A 16,313-nucleotide genomic window follows, 5' to 3' on the forward strand; every position below is an offset into this window, starting at 1 on the left:
GGGCCGGGCAGGAGCTGTGGCCCGGGTCCCTGGCACGGCCCTTGGCAGCGGGTCCATCCCGGGCACGTTCCCAGTGCCAGCAGGGGTGGGCTGTGCTGGCTGCGGCGCCGCGTCCTGGGGGACGCCCACCCTGCCAGCAGCGGGGTCAGCGACACCCCCGGCCCCGCTCCCGTGCCCGGCCTCGCTGCCCTGCTGCCAGGGCTTGGCAGGACCCCAACGGCGCTCCGGGCCCTTGCAGGTTGGAGAAGTCAAGCCAGGTGAGGACAGTGTCCAGCAGCAACCTGTTCTTCAAGGGAAGCCGCTTCCGCTACAGGTGAGTCCTGCGCAGGAGCGGCTGCTGGGGGTGTGTGTGTGTGTGTGTGTGTGTCTCTGTCTGTGTTTGTGTGTGTGTTTGTGTGTGTGTGTGTGTGTGTGTGTCTGTCTGTCTGTCTGTCTGTCTGTGTTTGTGTCTCTGTGTGTGTGTGTGTGTGTGTGTGTGTGTGTGTGTGTGTTTGTGTCTCTGTCTGTGTTTGTGTCTGTGTGTTTGTGTGTGTGTGTGTGTGCGCTGGGTGTCTCTGTGCCCCCTGGGGAGCAGCTCGGGGCTGCAGCAGCCCAGGCACACCTCAGGCCTTCCATGATCCCCCCAGTGCAGCACCGACCCCACCGGGCCACCCCCGTCCCCAGCCTCACAGGAGAGGTTTTGGGGGGGCAGGAACAGAGGATGGGAGATCAGGGGGTTGGGGACACCCAGGGGCACAGTGCTGGCACCCTCCTCGCTGCCGTGGCAGGACCCCGATGCCCGTGAGGCGTCCATCGCAGCTGGGGGGAGGCGACTGGTGTGGGAGGTGGTGGGGCCTCACTGGGAGCTGATGGATGCGTGGTGTCCAGCACCCCAAGCCAGAAGCAGCAGCAAAACATGGTGGCAGAGGTGTCAGCCCAGCCTTCCCCATCGCCCCCATTCCCTGGAGAAAACATTTCTGCTTTCCCCTGGAGCTGTGTGGGGAGGGGCCCAGGCTGTGCACGGGGTGCCCACCTGGCTGCCAGGGCTGTGCCCCTGTCCTCACCTCTGCTGGTCTTGACCCACCTGCAGCGGCCGCGTCGCCAAGGAGGTGATGGAGTCCAGTGCCAAGATCAAGAGGGAGCCCCCCGAGATTCACCGGTGAGAGCCTGGCAGCAGCTCCCGGGGCGGGAGCCCAGGGTGGGAGCATGGCTGGGGCACTGCCGTGTGCCCAGGGCACTGCTGTGTGCCCAGGGTGGGAGCATGGCCAGGGTGGGAGCATGGATGGGGCACTGCCGTGTGCCCAGGGCACTGCTGTGTGCCCAGGGTGGGAGCGTGGCCGGGGTGGGAGCGTGCCCAGGGCGCTGCCGTGTGCCCAGGGCACTGCTGTGTGCCCAGGGTGGGAGCGTGGCCAGGGTGAGAGCATGGCCGGGGTGGGAGTGTGGCTGGGGCACTACCATGTGCCCAGGGCGCTGCCGTGTGCCCAGGGTGGGAGCATGGCCAGGGTGGGAGGATGGCCAGGGTGAGAGCGTGGCCGGGGTGCTGCTGTGTGCCCAGGGCACTGCTGTGTGCCCAGGGTGAGAGCATGGCCGGGGCGCTGCCGTGTGCCCGCCGCGCTGGCTCTGTCCTGGCCCTGATCCTGTCCCCGCTGCTGTCCCCAGGGCCGGGCTGGTGCCCAGCCGGAGCTGCCCCTCCATCACGCACGGCCCCCGGCTGAGCAGCGTGCCCCGCACCCGGCGGAGAGCCGTCCACATCTCCATCATGGAAGGTAGGACACGGGGCAGCCCTTCCCCACACGCCGGGCACAGGGGCACGCGCACCTGGGCACCTGCACACACAGGGACACACGGACAGGGACACACGGACAGGGACACATGGACAATGGCACACAGACAGGGGCACACGGACAATGGGACACGCACAGAGACACAGGGACACATGGATAGGGACACACAGACACAGGTGTGCATATCAACACAGGGACACACGGACACAGGTGTGCAGACAGACATTGGTACACAGACAGACACAGGTACACAGATGCATGTACACACAATGTGCACAAAGACACAGACACACACGTGCATGTGCATGTGCATACCTGTGCGCACACACACACACACACACACGCACACACACGCACACGCACACACACACGCACACACGCACAGTGTCCAGCTGAGCCCGCAGCCCCTTGTCCTCAGGAAAGCTGGCTGGTGTTGCAGCAGGCTGGAGCGGGGAGGCTGCTGCTGCTCCCCACCCTGGGGCTGTGTCAGAGTAGGACGCCCTGGGAAGAAGGTCTGGCCAAAGGCAAAACGCTGGGAGCAGCGCTGGGAGCAGAGGTGCCCCACAGGGCTGGGGACGTGCTGGGGGCTGTGGCTGTGCTGCTGGGGGTGGCTGTGTCACCTGCTGGTGACACCAGTGTCCGACTCCCAGTGACAGCGCTGTTCCCTGCCCCTGGAGGGGCCAGCCCTGCCCCAGCACGGCCACCCCATCCTGGCCCTGTCCCGGAATGCAGGCAGGGACAGGGACTGGCTGCTCCATGGGTGGGATTTAATTCCAACAAGGGATCCCAGGGCTGGTGGCTGTGCCAGTTTTGGGTCACCTCTGCCACCCAGTTACATGTGACAGTCTGTCCCCACATGCCGTTGGGAAGCAGCCAGTGCGTTAAATCACCTCCCACCATAAATCACCCTGAGCTGGTACCACCCCTTTGCTTTTCCTCACTCTCACTTCAGCTCGGTCCCGTGGGAATGCGGGTGCCCAAAATAGTGCTGAGCCCAGGGCCGGCGGCAGTGCCACTCGCAGAGCCGTCCCCGCGTCCCCGCGTCCCCGTGCCACGGCCACCATGGTGAAGTGCCTGGTAAAGATTAAAACCAGGGTCAGCGTCCACCTGTGGCTCATCAACCACTGCTGCCGGGCGGTGCGGGTGCGGGTGCTGGCCCTGGGCCCGCGGCTGCTGTCCCGGGCCCTGGGCATTCTGCCGCTGCTCCCGGCTGTCCCCAGCCTCGGCCAGGATGCTCCCTGTGGCCCTGGGGACCCACCTGAGCCAGGTAACGCTGCGCCGCGGCTCCGGCGTCTCCTGGGGCGTCCGCGGGGCTCCCCGTGCACCGTGCTACCGTGAGCAGGTGGGGTGCAGGAATGTGGGGGGCAGGATGTGCGTGGCAGGGACTGGGCTGGGGTCTCCGAGGCTGGCTGGACTCCAGGTTGGTGTTACCACAGAGCAGCTCTGGTGGTGGGGCCAGATTTCCAGGATTTTCCAGCTTCTGCTGCCGGTCCTGTGGAAGCAGATGGCAGGAGGGTTTGGGTCTGGGGGCCAGCACTGCTGTCCCTGTGGCGATGAGCAGTGGCACCCCATCAGTGGCTGTCCCCCATGTCGGGGACACAGGGGCTGCCGTGGGGAACGTTCCCATGAGAGGGGAGAGTGCAGATCTGGCAGGGAAAGAGCGTGTTCCCTCCTCACTGCCCAGGAGCACAGCACTGACCTGGAGCTGGAGGCATCCGGGCAGTGCTCACAAAGGAGAGGCTGCAAATCCCAGGGAATGCGGCCGGATGAGCTCCGGGCGCTGCCCTTCACCCTCCGGCAGCCAGGACACGGTGACAGCATGTCGAGGTGCTTTAGTGCACTGTGCTCTGCCCCCAGCGACAGGCCCAGCCCCGTCCCTCTCCAGCCGCCTGCAGGGTGGCCCTGGGGACCAGCTGGTCCCCACCATGACCTTCAGACACCCTCCCTGGAGCTGGGGCCACTGCAATGGCAGAGTTCCTTCCTATCCCCCCCCGCCTGCCAGACCTATGTGAAGTAAGCCCCTTATGTGTGTGGTTTCTTGGAATTTGGGGGTTTAGAGGTGTTGGTAGGGGCAGGAGTTCCTTGGCACAAAGGGCCGAAGTTCAGCCTGGCACGGGGCTGGGAGCTGGCACGGGGGCTGGCACACAGCTCCTGCCAGGGCTGCTGCTCAGCAGTGAGCAATGTAAAACATTTGGTTTGTAGTGAACTCGGAGCAGCCCGTGCTGCAGGGGCTCCCGCACACGATGGGGACATCTCCCCATGTGCTGGGGGACACCCGGCCCCACCAGCCCAGCACGACCCTCTGCTCATGCACCTCCCACCCGGGGCTCACCACTGCCACCCATCCCTGTCCCCCACGATGCTCCCCGCCCGTCCCTGTCTGTGCCACCCCGTCCCGGGCAGGTGCCCATGGTGCCGCAGTGCCACGGCTGCTGCTGGCAGCGGCAGAAGGGCCCCAGGCACTGTGGGCCGCTGCCAGGGGGACTGTCACCGTCCCCTCAGGGCAGCTGCAGCCCTCGGGTGCGTGTGATCGCCTGCGGCACAGCCCGGACCCTGCCGCGGCCCCGGCGGTGGCGCTGACAAGCCAGGCGGGTGTCGAGGTGCCAGAGCTGCAGTCACGGCTTGCATGGAGAGGGCTGCAGGTCCCGAAGGACCGACAGGAACAACAAGCAGCGATCCAGGGCAGCCGCCGCAGCCTGTCCCTGCGGGGGACACCGGGGTCGGGCAGCGCGGGCAGCTCCCGGCTGGCACAGGGACCCGCCGCGCCCCGCTGAGCGCCCCTTGCCCCTCTCCCGTCTCCCCAGGCCTGGAGTCCCTCCGTGACAGCGCCCACTCGACCCCGGTGCGCTCGGCTTCCCACGGCGACGCCTTCGCGGGCCCCGGCCGGAGCGGCCGCGCCGAGAGCAGCGAGCGGGTGGCCGTGATCGCCGACGAGAGCTACAGCCCCGCGGACAGCGTGCTGCCCACGCCCGTGGCCGAGCACAGCCTGGAGCTGATGCTGCTGTCGCGCCAGGCCAACGGGGCCCCGTGCAGCATCGAGGAGGAGAAGGAGTCGGAGGCGGGCACGCCGGCGGCCGAGGCGGAGGGCGAGCTGCGGGCGCTGTGCCCGGGCGCCGGCGGCCTGGGGCCGGCACAGGCCCAACAGGTGAATAAGTTTCTTTTAAGTGTCCTCCGTTTGCTCCTTGTGACAGTTGGACTCCTCTTTGTTTTGCTCCTCCTCCTGATCGTCCTTACCGAGTCCGACCTTGACACTGCCTTTTTCCGCGATATCCGCCAGACCCCAGAGTTCGAGCAGTTCCATTACCAATACTTTTGTCCCCTCAGGCGATGGTTTGCCTGCAAGCTCCGCGCCGTGGTAAACCTGCTCATTGACACCTGAAGGCAGGAGCCACCACGGGGGCCTGGACCTGCCGCCGGCACTCACTAACCCTCCCCTCCCGACCCAGAGCCCGGCCGGCCGAGGAGGCGGCTTTCCGGGAGGAAGAGGAGGGTGGGCGCAGCCCCCGGAGCCCCCTCCTCCCCGTGCTCCCAGCCCCGGAGCCCGCACAACACTCCCGTCCCCGATCCCACGCACACGACTTGGGAAGCACCGAGCAGAGGGGAATTCATTGCTCCGCCGCCCCGGCCGGGGCTGGCGGGGCCGTTCCGCAGGAGCTTTAGCAATGGTGCTACTGAGGTTTCATTTAACACTCGTGTACTGTTACGGTATCAAATCCGCACTGTGCCCGCCGCCCCGCCCTCCACGAACCGCTTGGCAGAGCCCTCCCTGCCCACCGGAGCCTCCTCGGAGGTGACGCGGCTCTCGGGACGCCCCGGTGCCCTCCTCCCGCAGCGCAGCCACCCGGAGCCCTCGCCCTGCTGCGGACTCGGCCCTTCGCCGCTTTTTTAAGCCTTGAAGCATCGGTGCTCCCGGGGGCAGGGGAGCATGGAAGCCAGGGCACGCCGGGCACGCGTGGCCAAACCCGGCGTGGAGCTGTAGTGACTGTGTCAGATTTATTGGGATGACCTTTACCCTCCGCCAGTTGTACCTGTTTTGTAAAAAAAAAAACAAGCAAAAAGAACAAAAAAAAACCAAGAAAAAAAAAAGAGAGACATTTCAAGGTCTATTTTAACAAGGAAATGCTATTTTGTTATCAAATCTAATCCAGTCTTTTTTTACTTTACGGATGGGGTGACCGTGCGTGGGTGCCGCGACCGAGCGGTTCCCAGTGAGCGATGGTTTAAGAGTAAACGCCGGGAGCCCAAGGCCAGCTGAGCCCAGCTGGGTTTGGAACAGAGAAGGAGCTCTGATTTTGGGACTCCTCCCAAGAGGACACGTCCAGAAGTGCAGGTGACACTGACGAAGCCAACAGACACCTTTAGCCCCGACCGTCGTTGAGTGCAAGTCAATAAACCCAACTCATCGTGATGACCCCCGGACTGTTGGTCACCAGGAGCAGCAGCCCATCCACAGGGAGCAATAACAGCCAGTTCTGGTTAGCTTGGGGTGACAAGTTGGACATATCAGCAAAAAAAAAAAAAAAAAAAAAAAAAAAAAAAAGGAGTAAAAACAGCTGAGCAAGTTTAATTTCATCTCAGGGAGAGATTCTTCTGTAAGCTGGGGCCATAACTGCAGTTTTACAAAGCCTGATGTCCGTGTTGTCTTTGAGCAGCACCGCCCACGGCCAGGTGACGTCGGGCCACACGGGCTCCTTGTCACTGCAACACGGGGCCAGGTCCTGCCAGGGGACACAGTCCCCTGCCCCGCTCCCAGCACGGCCCGAGAGCGGCGGGGTCCAGCCCCGGCTCCAGAGCAAGGCAGGAGCCCTCGGGAAGGCTCCAGGAGGCAAGGAGCGATTTTTTTTTACATGATAATCCTGTTTTATGCAACATAGCAGAATTAACTCTTAGCGTAGTGTTCCTACCTCAGCCCATAGCGCTGACGTTTCTATGCAGTTGTGCTCGTCCCGACGCTGACATTTTTCACCCCGGGTTAACGCTGCGGTGTCGTCCCTCCTCCTCCTGCTCTCCTCACTGCGATGTTCTGTGTGACGTGTGACAGCACAGCCCCGGCCGCGCTCCATCCTCTTCGGACACGTCCTCGAGCGCCCAGCCGGGCCCGTCCGCCTCGGCTTTCCTCGGGTAACGCTCCGTGCCAGCCCCAGGTCACCTCTGCCGTTGTCACCCAGGGTTTTACTGCAGAACCACGGGAATTGGTGGTTTTCCGTTGTACGTTTCTCCCGTCTGTCCCAGATCCTGTCGTGTTTCAGGCCCTGTTAGTTTTACCCGTCTTTCTATCAAAATGTTGTTTCCATAGGTTCTGAGATCAGAAACCCATGAATCTCGTCCTAGCGTACTGCATCTTTCAGCAGTAGACAGTAAAATACCTGAAAATGTGAATTTCTTAGTTTTCATACAGAAAACCTAGAGATTAACCTTTCATGTGCCAAATACTGTAAGTTACATCTTTTTTTCCTTCAAAATGTACCTTTTTCTACATATCCAATACCTTAGTTAGCATAAAATCATTGGTGCCATGAAAAGTATTTTTAAATTTAAATAAATATTTAAATATCATGGGAAGCAGAGTCGGGATGAGCTTTGTTCAGTGATTCTGATTTTTTCTTATGAAAACAGCTCAAACTGTGAGAAATCTGGTCTTTTAGCAGCTTCCTACAGGAGTAAGAGTTCCAGAGCTGCAGGTGAGTCCCTTGCATGTCTCTGCACTCCAGGAGCACAATTTTACAAATGCATCTGGGAGTTTTGGGCCCCTCACCCTTTCCCACAAGGAAGGCACTGAGGGGCTGGAGCCCCAGGAGTGGCTGAAGGAGCTGGGGGCTAAAGGATCACTTTTAATTCCATGGAAGATATAGGTGCCAAAGGTAGTTACACTATTTATTTTAAGACTTTCAAAGTACATTTCTGTCCTGAGAAACAACAGTCATATTCAGAACTGCTTAATACAAATAAACAAAGTCAGTGCAGAAAGGTAAAAAATGAAGATCTAAAGGCACTTCTATTTGAACACGTGGAGGCGGCCACTGGAGTTGCCTCCCGCCAGGATGTTCTGGCTGGGGTGGACGACGTTGATGGAGCACACGGAGCCAAGGCAGTCCACGTTGCAGAAGGAGTGCAGCAACTTCCCGGTGTCCTGGAAGACCTCGATCCGCCTGGGCTGTGCCATGCTGCCCACCAGGAAGCAGTGCTCCTGCTTGGGGTCCCAGATGGCCCTGAAGCGGGTCAGCCAGCGGCCTGTGTTGTTGTTGTGCCTGCAGGGGAAGAGGAACGTTCCTCCTTGTGAATCCAGCATTTTAAATCATCATTTATGTCCCATCTGCTCCCTTGCCTTCTAAATCTTCAGCGCTCACGCTGCAGTGCTCAGATCCCTGCAGTGGATCCCTGTCCTGGGATGGGCAGGATGGGACAAGAACACCAGAATGGTTTGGGCTGGGAGAGGCCTTAGAGATGGCCCAGTGCCACCCCTGCCATGGCAGGGACACCTCCCACTGCCCCAGGCTGCTCCCAGCCCCATCCAACCTGGCCTGGGACACTGCCAGGGATCCAGGGGCAGCCACAGCTGCTCTGGGCACTCTCAGAGGAAACAGTTCCTTCCCTAAATCCCATCTCACCCTGCCCTCTGGCAGTGGGCAGCCATTCCCTGTAGCTGTCCCTCCAGACCCACAGGAGCAGCCCCGGCGCTGCCCTGGCCCAGGCACGCTGTCCTTACCTGATGGAGCTGAGCAATGTGACAGTGGGTGACAAGGACGTGGTGTCGTAGACCCTGGGCACAGAAGAGCACATGAACACCGTGAAGCTGTGCTGTAAAGCCAGCCCTTCCCTCACACAGAGCACCAGCTCCTGGGGCCAGGAGTGTGGACACAGAGAGCACCACACACACCCAGCCTGGCCACACGCACCAGCACCCCAGCTGGACCATCCCAGCTGGAAGCACTGCATGTGCCCGGGGAACCGGGTTTGCTCCCAGCTGGAACTGCAGCCCACCCTGGCTGGCAGCTCTGGAGCAGGGGCTGCAGAGCCCAAAGGCCAGCCCAGCATCTCACCTGCTCCTCCACCCCCGTGAACCTGGGGGACTCACGCCTCAGGGAATAAACTGCTCAGACCACACACAAAATCAGGCAATCATCCAAATTACACTCACGAAGTAACCAGGAGAAAAAGAACCTCTAACACAAGCAACTCACAGCAACTTAAATTATGAAATGGTAGGCTATTTACAGAAGAGCTGAGATCATCATTATTTCAAGTACCAGCTCCAAACAAATTTAGTTTCTGAGCATTTTGTGTTTGTGTTCACCAGCCAGGTTTTGGCTGGTTGTTTCTGTGGGTTTTGATTTTGTTTGTTTTTTAAAGATTAACAGTACCGGTATATTTTTTGTTTTAAATATCCTGAGGGAAAATGAGAATTAGGAAAAAAACAGCCAAACGAAAAAATCCTTAAGAACTACATTTAAAATGTTAATGCAAGTAAATATTTATCATTTTTTTAAAGTGATAAAGACACAAGGTGCTTGATGATTGGTCATATGGAGAAGTAATAATAATAATAATGATGATGATGATGGCAATGATGATGACAACAAACCACCCAAACAGTTGGCATTTTCCATGAGGATTCTTCCTTCCACAGCCTTACCTCAGCCGGTCATCAGCACACACTGTCACCACCCTGTTGCCAGTGACGGGTGAGAAATAGGCTGAGGCCACACTTTTGGTGTGTCCTGTCAGAGAGCTCAGGGGGTTGTTCTCCTTGGTGTTCCGAAGGTACCGAACATCAAAAGCACAAACGTCCCTGCAACAAGTACCACAAACACTTCAGTAATTACCCTTCATTCACCAAAAAAGTCCAGAGCATGGCAGGCTGTGTGGGAGCTGGTTCAGAGCTTCAATATCCACTCAGATGGTAGCTCTGAGGGATTTTGGGAGCAGCAAAACCACCCCAACCAGCCCTCCATACAGTCCCTCTATGCCAAAGCCCACCAAGGCCCATCTGTCCCATTTGATCCGGGAAATCAAACCAAGGAGTGAAAACTTGTTTTCTAAAAGGACTGAGACAGCTCTGACTGTAAATCGAGGCTGAGAAACTCCTCAGCCCCAGCTCTTCCCAGCACAGAGACCACTGAAAAACCAGCCTGTTCAGTCTGGGCTACGTACACGGAGCCAGCAGCCAGGAAATACTGTTTTTTCACGGGGTGCACGTGGACTGTCCGTGTCCTCGTGAAGCCAATGTCCACAGTGAGCTCCGAGGACACCCCCGGCGTCCGTCTGTCCACAACAGCCACGGGCCCGGCCCACTGACTCACTATGGCAGTGCAGGCATTCTCTTCCAGGAAGTCGAAGCAGGACAAGTCTTCCTCACCCCTGAAGATCTGAGCCCAGGGAAAGTTAAGTATCACAAGAACTAAAGGAAACAGGCAGTAGTTTTAACACCCAAATGCTCCCTGGGCAATGGGTTTCATCCTTTCCCTCTTTAATTCACTAAAAACCATGCTGCCCATGTGAGAGCTTCACCCAGCTGTGCAGGTAACCCTTCTGTGAAACAAGGATGCTTTCCACAGGGGAAATGATTAGGAGATAATTAACCATCCAAACCAGACCAGCAACAGCACACTCCAAATTCCCTGTCACCTCTGTGTTCCAGCAATCAAAGGGCTGTTGGCCTTGAGCACACACTGAGTGAGAATTAAGGATATCTTTCCCTTACCCAGTGCTCCAAAAACTTTTAATCATGTGCAGAAATGTAAACTTTGAAACTGGGAGAACCCAGGCTGTCACCAGGTTTGGGTGAGTAGGAAACATATCCCTATTTATGCGATGTTAATTAAATGTTGATTCACATATCCTTGTGGAACTAGAACCTGAACCTTCCTGCTAAGAAAACAACCAAATAACGAGTTGGTACAAGCTGACTAAACCCTCCCAGCAGTGCCTCACCTCATCAAAGATAGCCCTGGTGACATCGCCACAGCGCAGAGTGTCATTGCCGAGGGACAGCAAGTGAGCAGGGTTGCAGGGAGAGAAGTGCATGCAGTTGACACGGAAGTTGTGGGGGATGAAGATGTGGGCTCCTTCCTCAGTCCCGCTGCTCTGCAAAATGACAGATCCCACAGGACACAGGTGCTGATCACTGCAGTTATTTCTGTTAATGGCTACAACTCTTAAGGCCAAATCTCTGTCTTTTGAATGTTTTTTGAAGGAAGCAGAGGGTGCTAGGTGCGAGGAGACAACAGCACAGGTGATATGGACGGTGAGACTGCTTCTGGTCCCTAATTATGGAAAGCTGCAACTTCCTGCAGCGATTAGTGCCACTGCAGCCACCAGCCCTGGACCTGGAGAGCAGCACCTGGCTCATTTTCACCCACACAGCTGGTGTCTGCTACCACATCAAAATACGGACACACTGGGTTACTGAGAGCTCAGGCTGAGTTAGTGACCCAAACTCCATGAACTCAGGGTCTCCCGTGTCTTCTCTTCTAAGTTTTGCATCATTTTGTTATTTTAAAAGAAACTGAACAGGTCATTTTGGACCAAGTTCCGGTTCATCCCACAAAGAAGATTCTGCTTTCAAACTTCAGAAAAATAAAAGGGAGAGCAAAAGGGAGAGCTGTTCTGGCAACTCTAAATCTGACAGTCATTCTTGACAACCACCTGGTATTATCCCTAAGAATAGGAAAAAACTAAAACACTCTCATGAGCCTGACAAAATGCCAGCCCAGGCTGTGCCCCTGAACCACACACCTGTTGAGATGAGGAGCACATCAACCACTCACCACATTCCAGAGGCCAACGTGCCCCACAGTGTCTCCAGCTGCCACAAGGATGGTGCTTTCGGAAGGGTGGATGGCCATGGAGACCACCCGGGTTTTCACCACCTTCCTGATGCTCTCCTCACTCAGCACCATGCTGCTCAGGCTCTCCTGGTACCTGGAAAACCAAAATGACAACCATCACCAAAAGTTCATTTGGGAAGGAAGCGGGGCCACACAACCCCCAGTTTTGGCCGCTGTTTTCACGTTACCTCTTTATGTCAGGTGTGCCCTGCTCAGCAACATCAGCTTTCAGCTACAGACAGAGAGATCTAATGAAAATCAGAGCCCAAGTGAAATTACATTGTCCAAAAACAACACATAAAACATAATACCTCACTTATCCTCATCCACGTGCTCAGTAAAGCCTCTGTCTGTTTACTGGTCTCCACCTGATACTCTGGAACCATGGGCAAAGGTCCAGCTGGAACCTGAGGCTGGGAGGACATTGGCAATGTTTGTAACTCAAACCAACTAAACCACAAACAAGGTGAATTGGTACTTTCCCCACACCAGACATTCTGAGAACACGCCTACCGTAGGACAGGAAATAAACAGTAAAAACAGAAGGTGATATCACAACTAAAAAGAGAAAGAGAATTTCACTGGCAGCACAGACCAACTGCCTCCCTGGGCTTCTTCCACTCCTGATACTCCAGCAAGATCTTTACTACAGATTCAAATCTATTCTACAGCTCCATGGAAGACTTAAATTCCCATCTCTCAGAACAACATGCCTTTTACTTGTTGCTCCATCACTACTTCAAAGAGATGCTAAGTATTACCCATGAAAATAAAACCAGCTCAGAAGTTACAGCAAAATAAAAACCAGAGTAATAAACGTTTGGATTCAAGGCTGCTCAGCTCCATGGATGTGGAACGCTCTACCTCAGGACCCTTCTGTGGAACCCCAACTGCAGCATGCCATCAGCCGGGGCTCGTGGCGAGACCCTGGCACCTGCTCAGGTGACAGAACTGACCCCTCCTTCCTGTCCCTGTGTCACAGCTCCCAAACGCCTCAGTGCGGCGCCCAGTGCCACCCACCAGTGTCACCAGCAGTGGCTTTAGAAAGCTGCTGTCCACCCACCCCTCCTGCAGCCATTCCCCAGCTCACATATGCCTTTGCTACTGCCTGGGCAAACGGGTCCAGCAATGGAATGTCCATCGGTGGCTCCACCCGGAGCAGGCGCATGGATCGCCGCGGGGCCGGCTCATCCTCCACCTTTTTAGGCTTGGCCCTGGAACAGTGAGAGCACCTCAGCCACGGAGCAGAGTCCCTGTGTTTAGGGACAGGCCCAAGGGCACAGCCGACTGACACCAGCCCCTCCTGGCCCTGCAGGAGGGATGGGCAGCTTTTCCAGCCGTGCCACTGAGGAACAAACCCAGGAGCGCTCTGCAATGCACATGCAGCTGCCACCACTGCTCCCCTGTGATGCAGCCCTTCGCAGCTCTCCTCATCCATTATCCACCCAGCCATTCCCACCTTCTCCCACCACACAGCTTACTCTTTATTTGGGCTTCAGCTCAACCTGGCACGGTTTTGGCACGGCCAGTGTCTTGTCCTCCACATTTACTGGTCCCCCTCTCCCTTGCACCTTGGTCACACCCTCCTTTTTTCCCCTTCACCTTTTCCCAACATTTGTTTTCCTCCCACAATGAAGAATTGAGGATATAAATCTCATCTGCTGTTACTGTACCTTTTAGTGACATGAGATTGCCTTTTAGTGGTAAGCTGGTTAAGCCTTGCAGCTGACTTAAAAGAGAAAAAAAGAGATTAATTATAGACAATGAGCATAAAGAATTAACCTGTATAAAATACAATTATCTCAAGTCAGTGATGAACTTACTGCAATTATTTATAATAATAAGAAAGAAACTGTGGTTGCCCCATCCCTCTAAGTGTTTCAGGCCAGGCTGGATGGGGCTTGGAGCACCCTAGTCTATGGAAGGTGTCCCTGCCCATGGCAGGAGGTGGAATGAGAGGGGCATTAAGGTCCTTTCCAAATATTCCAGGATTCTGTGATTTCATGGCTTTCCTCATACATAGCTGCCCCAATGAAGAAAGGGTTTCACACCAGGAGAGACAACAGTGCAATTATGACACTTGGAAAGAGCATTTTGATGCTATTTAGACTCAATACAAACCTCATGCAGCTTTAGAGCAGCAAAGAATTTAGCATTTTCTGTGATGTTCTTTAGCCTTTTCCTTTCATAGGCTGACAGGTGGGAGTATCCATCCTACAGAATGAAAAGACAGTCACTCTCCATCATACAGTCACATGTCTGCAAGAGTGGTCCCAGGCTCAGGAAAGTGAGTCTCTGAACTGATTAAATTATTTTTAAGTGATTTTATATATTTATAACAAATGTAAGACCATACAAATTGGGGTGGTCATGTATCAACAACAAAATCTGTCCATACAGGTCCAGTTTGCTTTACAAAACTTATTCTGGCATTAACTCTATGAAGAGAACTATACCAACATTTTTAATAATGAAAGCAGTAACAAAGAGACTGAATAAAGAATTTAAAACTTCAGTGAAAGGGTAAAATGAAGTGGGACACTGCAGCCAGAGGTTAAAAAGGGGGAATAAAACTTACTTACAGAAGAGGAACGCTATAAAGATAACCGGGGGCCGGGTACTCACCGGAGCCGAGTCTCCCCCGTCGCTGACGTCGCTGTCCGCATCCCGCAGCCCGTCCTGGCCGCGGGCAGCCGAGCTGGGCCCGGGCGGGGAGCCGGGAGGGGCTCTGGGGCCGCTCTGGGGCTCCGGGCACGGCCTCTTGCCGGCCGGGGCGCGGGCGCTCAGCAGCCGCTTCTGGGGCAGCGGCGTCAGCACCACCCGCAGCTGCCGGCCCAGCCCCGGGGCCGCGCTCGGCCGGCGCTCGGCGGGGCCCGCCGGGAGGGACCCCTGCGGGGGAGAACGGGGCTGGGAAGGGCCGGACTCCTGCGGGGGAGAACGGGGCTGAGGAGGGCCAGCCTGGGGCGACTCCTGCGGGGGAGAACGGGGCTGGGAAGGGCCAGCCTGGGGCGACTCCTGCGGGGCAGAACGGGGCTGGGAAGGGCCAGCCTGGGGCGACTCCTGCGGGGGAGAACGGGGCTGGGAAGGGCCGGACTCCTGCGGGGGAGAACGGGGCTGGGAAGGGCCGGACTCCTGCGGGGGAGAACGGGGCTCGAGAGGGCCAGCCTGGGGCGACTCCTGCGGGGGAGAACGGGGCTGGGAAGGGCCAGCCTGGGGCGACTCCTGCGGGGGAGAACGGGGCTCGGAAGGGCCGGACTCCTGCGGGGGAGAACGGGGCTCGGAAGGGCCGGACTCCTGCGGGGGAGAACGGGGCTGAGGAGGGCCAGCCTGGGGCAACTCCTGCGGAGGAGAACGGGGCTCGAGAGGGCCCAGCGGGAGCAACTCCTGCGAAGGAGAACAGGGCTGGGAAGTGCCGGACTCCTGCGGGGGAGAACGGGGCTGGGAAGGGCCGGACTCCTGCGGGGGAGAACGGGGCTGGGAAGGGCCCTCCTGGGGCAATTCCTGCGGGGATGAACGGGGCTCGGAAGGGCCGGATTCCTGTGCGGACGAACGGGGCTCGGCGGGACCCGCCTGGGGCGACTCCTGCGAAGGCGAACGAGACCCGGCGGGGCCCGGCGAGGACTCCTGATGGGGCGAACGGGGCTCGGCAGAGTCCGGCGAGGAGCGCTCCTGCGGGGAGGAGCGGGAGTCGGCGGGACCCGCGGCCGGACCGCCGGGCCCTGAACCCGGCCCTCCCCGCTCCTCACCCCGCGCGGTTTCTCCCCTCACAGCCCAGCACCCGGTCGTGCCCCCTCTCCTGCCAGCCCCCGGCTCCCCTCCCGGCTCTCCGTGCCCGCCCTCCCCGCGGCCCCGCACCTGCAGCTGCTGCCGTCGGAGCGCCGCCGGCTCCGCGGGCAGCCGCGGCCCGGGCTGGGCCAGCGCCATGGCGCGCGCGGGGCGGAGCGGCGTTTCCCGCCCGCGCAGCGGCGGCGCGGCGGGCCCGCCCTCAGCGCCCTCGGCGTCCCCAGCGCCCTCGGCGCCCTCGGCACCCCCCTCAACGCCCTCAGCGCCCTCCTCAGCGCCCTCAGCGTCTCCAGCGCCCTCAGCGCGGCGCCGCGGCCGGGCCTGCGGAGTTCCTCCCTGCAGGCGCGGGGCGCTGGCACAGCCTGCCCACAGCAGCTGCGACGTGCCCGGGGCCGGGCTGGAGGGGGCGCGGAGCAGCCCGGGGTGGTGGAGGGTGTCCCTGCCCTGGCAGGGATGAGCTTTAGGGTCCCTCCCAAGCCAAGTGCGGACTCGGTGCCCAGGAGCAGCAGATGGAATCCCGGCTCCGGGCACGCAGGGCAAGGGCTCGTCCTGCCCTGCCCTGTCCTGCCCGGGGCACAGCCGCCCTCACACCGACACGGCCGTGCCTGGGCCACGGGCAGCTCCCAGCACGGACGAGATCTCGGTGCAAAAAGAAAACAACTTAAGTGAAAAAAAGCACACCCAGGGCAGGGTTAGACGCTCCCAGTCCCAGGCGGTGAGGAATCAAATAGGAAAGTTAAAAACATTTTTCCTTCCCAACCTGCTCTTTGCAGAAAAGCAGCCCAGCTCCCAGCGCTGCAGCACTGAGGCAGGAGCAGGCGAGGACAGAGGCAGCCACAGCTCTGGGGAAAAACAGCCCCCAGCATCTGTGGTCACGATCATGTCCCTAAGGAGGCTGTAAAGCAGGATCACAGGGAAGAGCGTCACCAACAGGGGACAG

General features: G+C 58.3%; 2 protein-coding genes across 2 annotated transcripts in view; one reads left to right on the top strand and one right to left on the bottom strand.

The window, feature by feature from the left end:
- FRMD5 (FERM domain containing 5) overlaps nt 1-7,325 on the top strand; it is a 51,901-nt gene extending 44,576 nt beyond the window's left edge. The window contains exons 11-14 of the mRNA XM_021541792.3: nt 239-313; nt 1,070-1,138; nt 1,639-1,745; nt 4,568-7,325. Coding sequence (XP_021397467.1) covers nt 239-313; nt 1,070-1,138; nt 1,639-1,745; nt 4,568-5,142 — 826 coding nt within the window. The 3' untranslated portion in view covers nt 5,143-7,325. The remainder of the gene's footprint in view (nt 1-238; nt 314-1,069; nt 1,139-1,638; nt 1,746-4,567) is intronic.
- A 298-nt stretch (nt 7,326-7,623) lies between these two features.
- Nucleotides 7,624-16,255, bottom strand: WDR76 (WD repeat domain 76). Its single transcript, XM_077785818.1, has 13 exons — nt 16,250-16,255; nt 14,216-15,817; nt 13,712-13,804; nt 13,264-13,319; nt 12,681-12,804; nt 11,902-12,003; nt 11,779-11,822; nt 11,531-11,684; nt 10,695-10,847; nt 9,915-10,129; nt 9,397-9,552; nt 8,470-8,523; nt 7,624-8,011 (listed from the first exon to the last, which is right to left on the bottom strand). The coding sequence occupies exons 1-13, from the start codon at nt 16,253-16,255 to the stop codon at nt 7,759-7,761; spliced, it is 3,012 nt and encodes a 1,003-aa protein (XP_077641944.1). The 3' UTR covers nt 7,624-7,758.
- Between the last annotated feature and the right edge of the window lie 58 nt (nt 16,256-16,313).

The sequence above is a fragment of the Lonchura striata genome, chromosome 11, assembly GCF_046129695.1.
Source record: "Lonchura striata isolate bLonStr1 chromosome 11, bLonStr1.mat, whole genome shotgun sequence".
NCBI classification, from domain to species: Eukaryota; Metazoa; Chordata; class Aves; order Passeriformes; family Estrildidae; genus Lonchura; species Lonchura striata.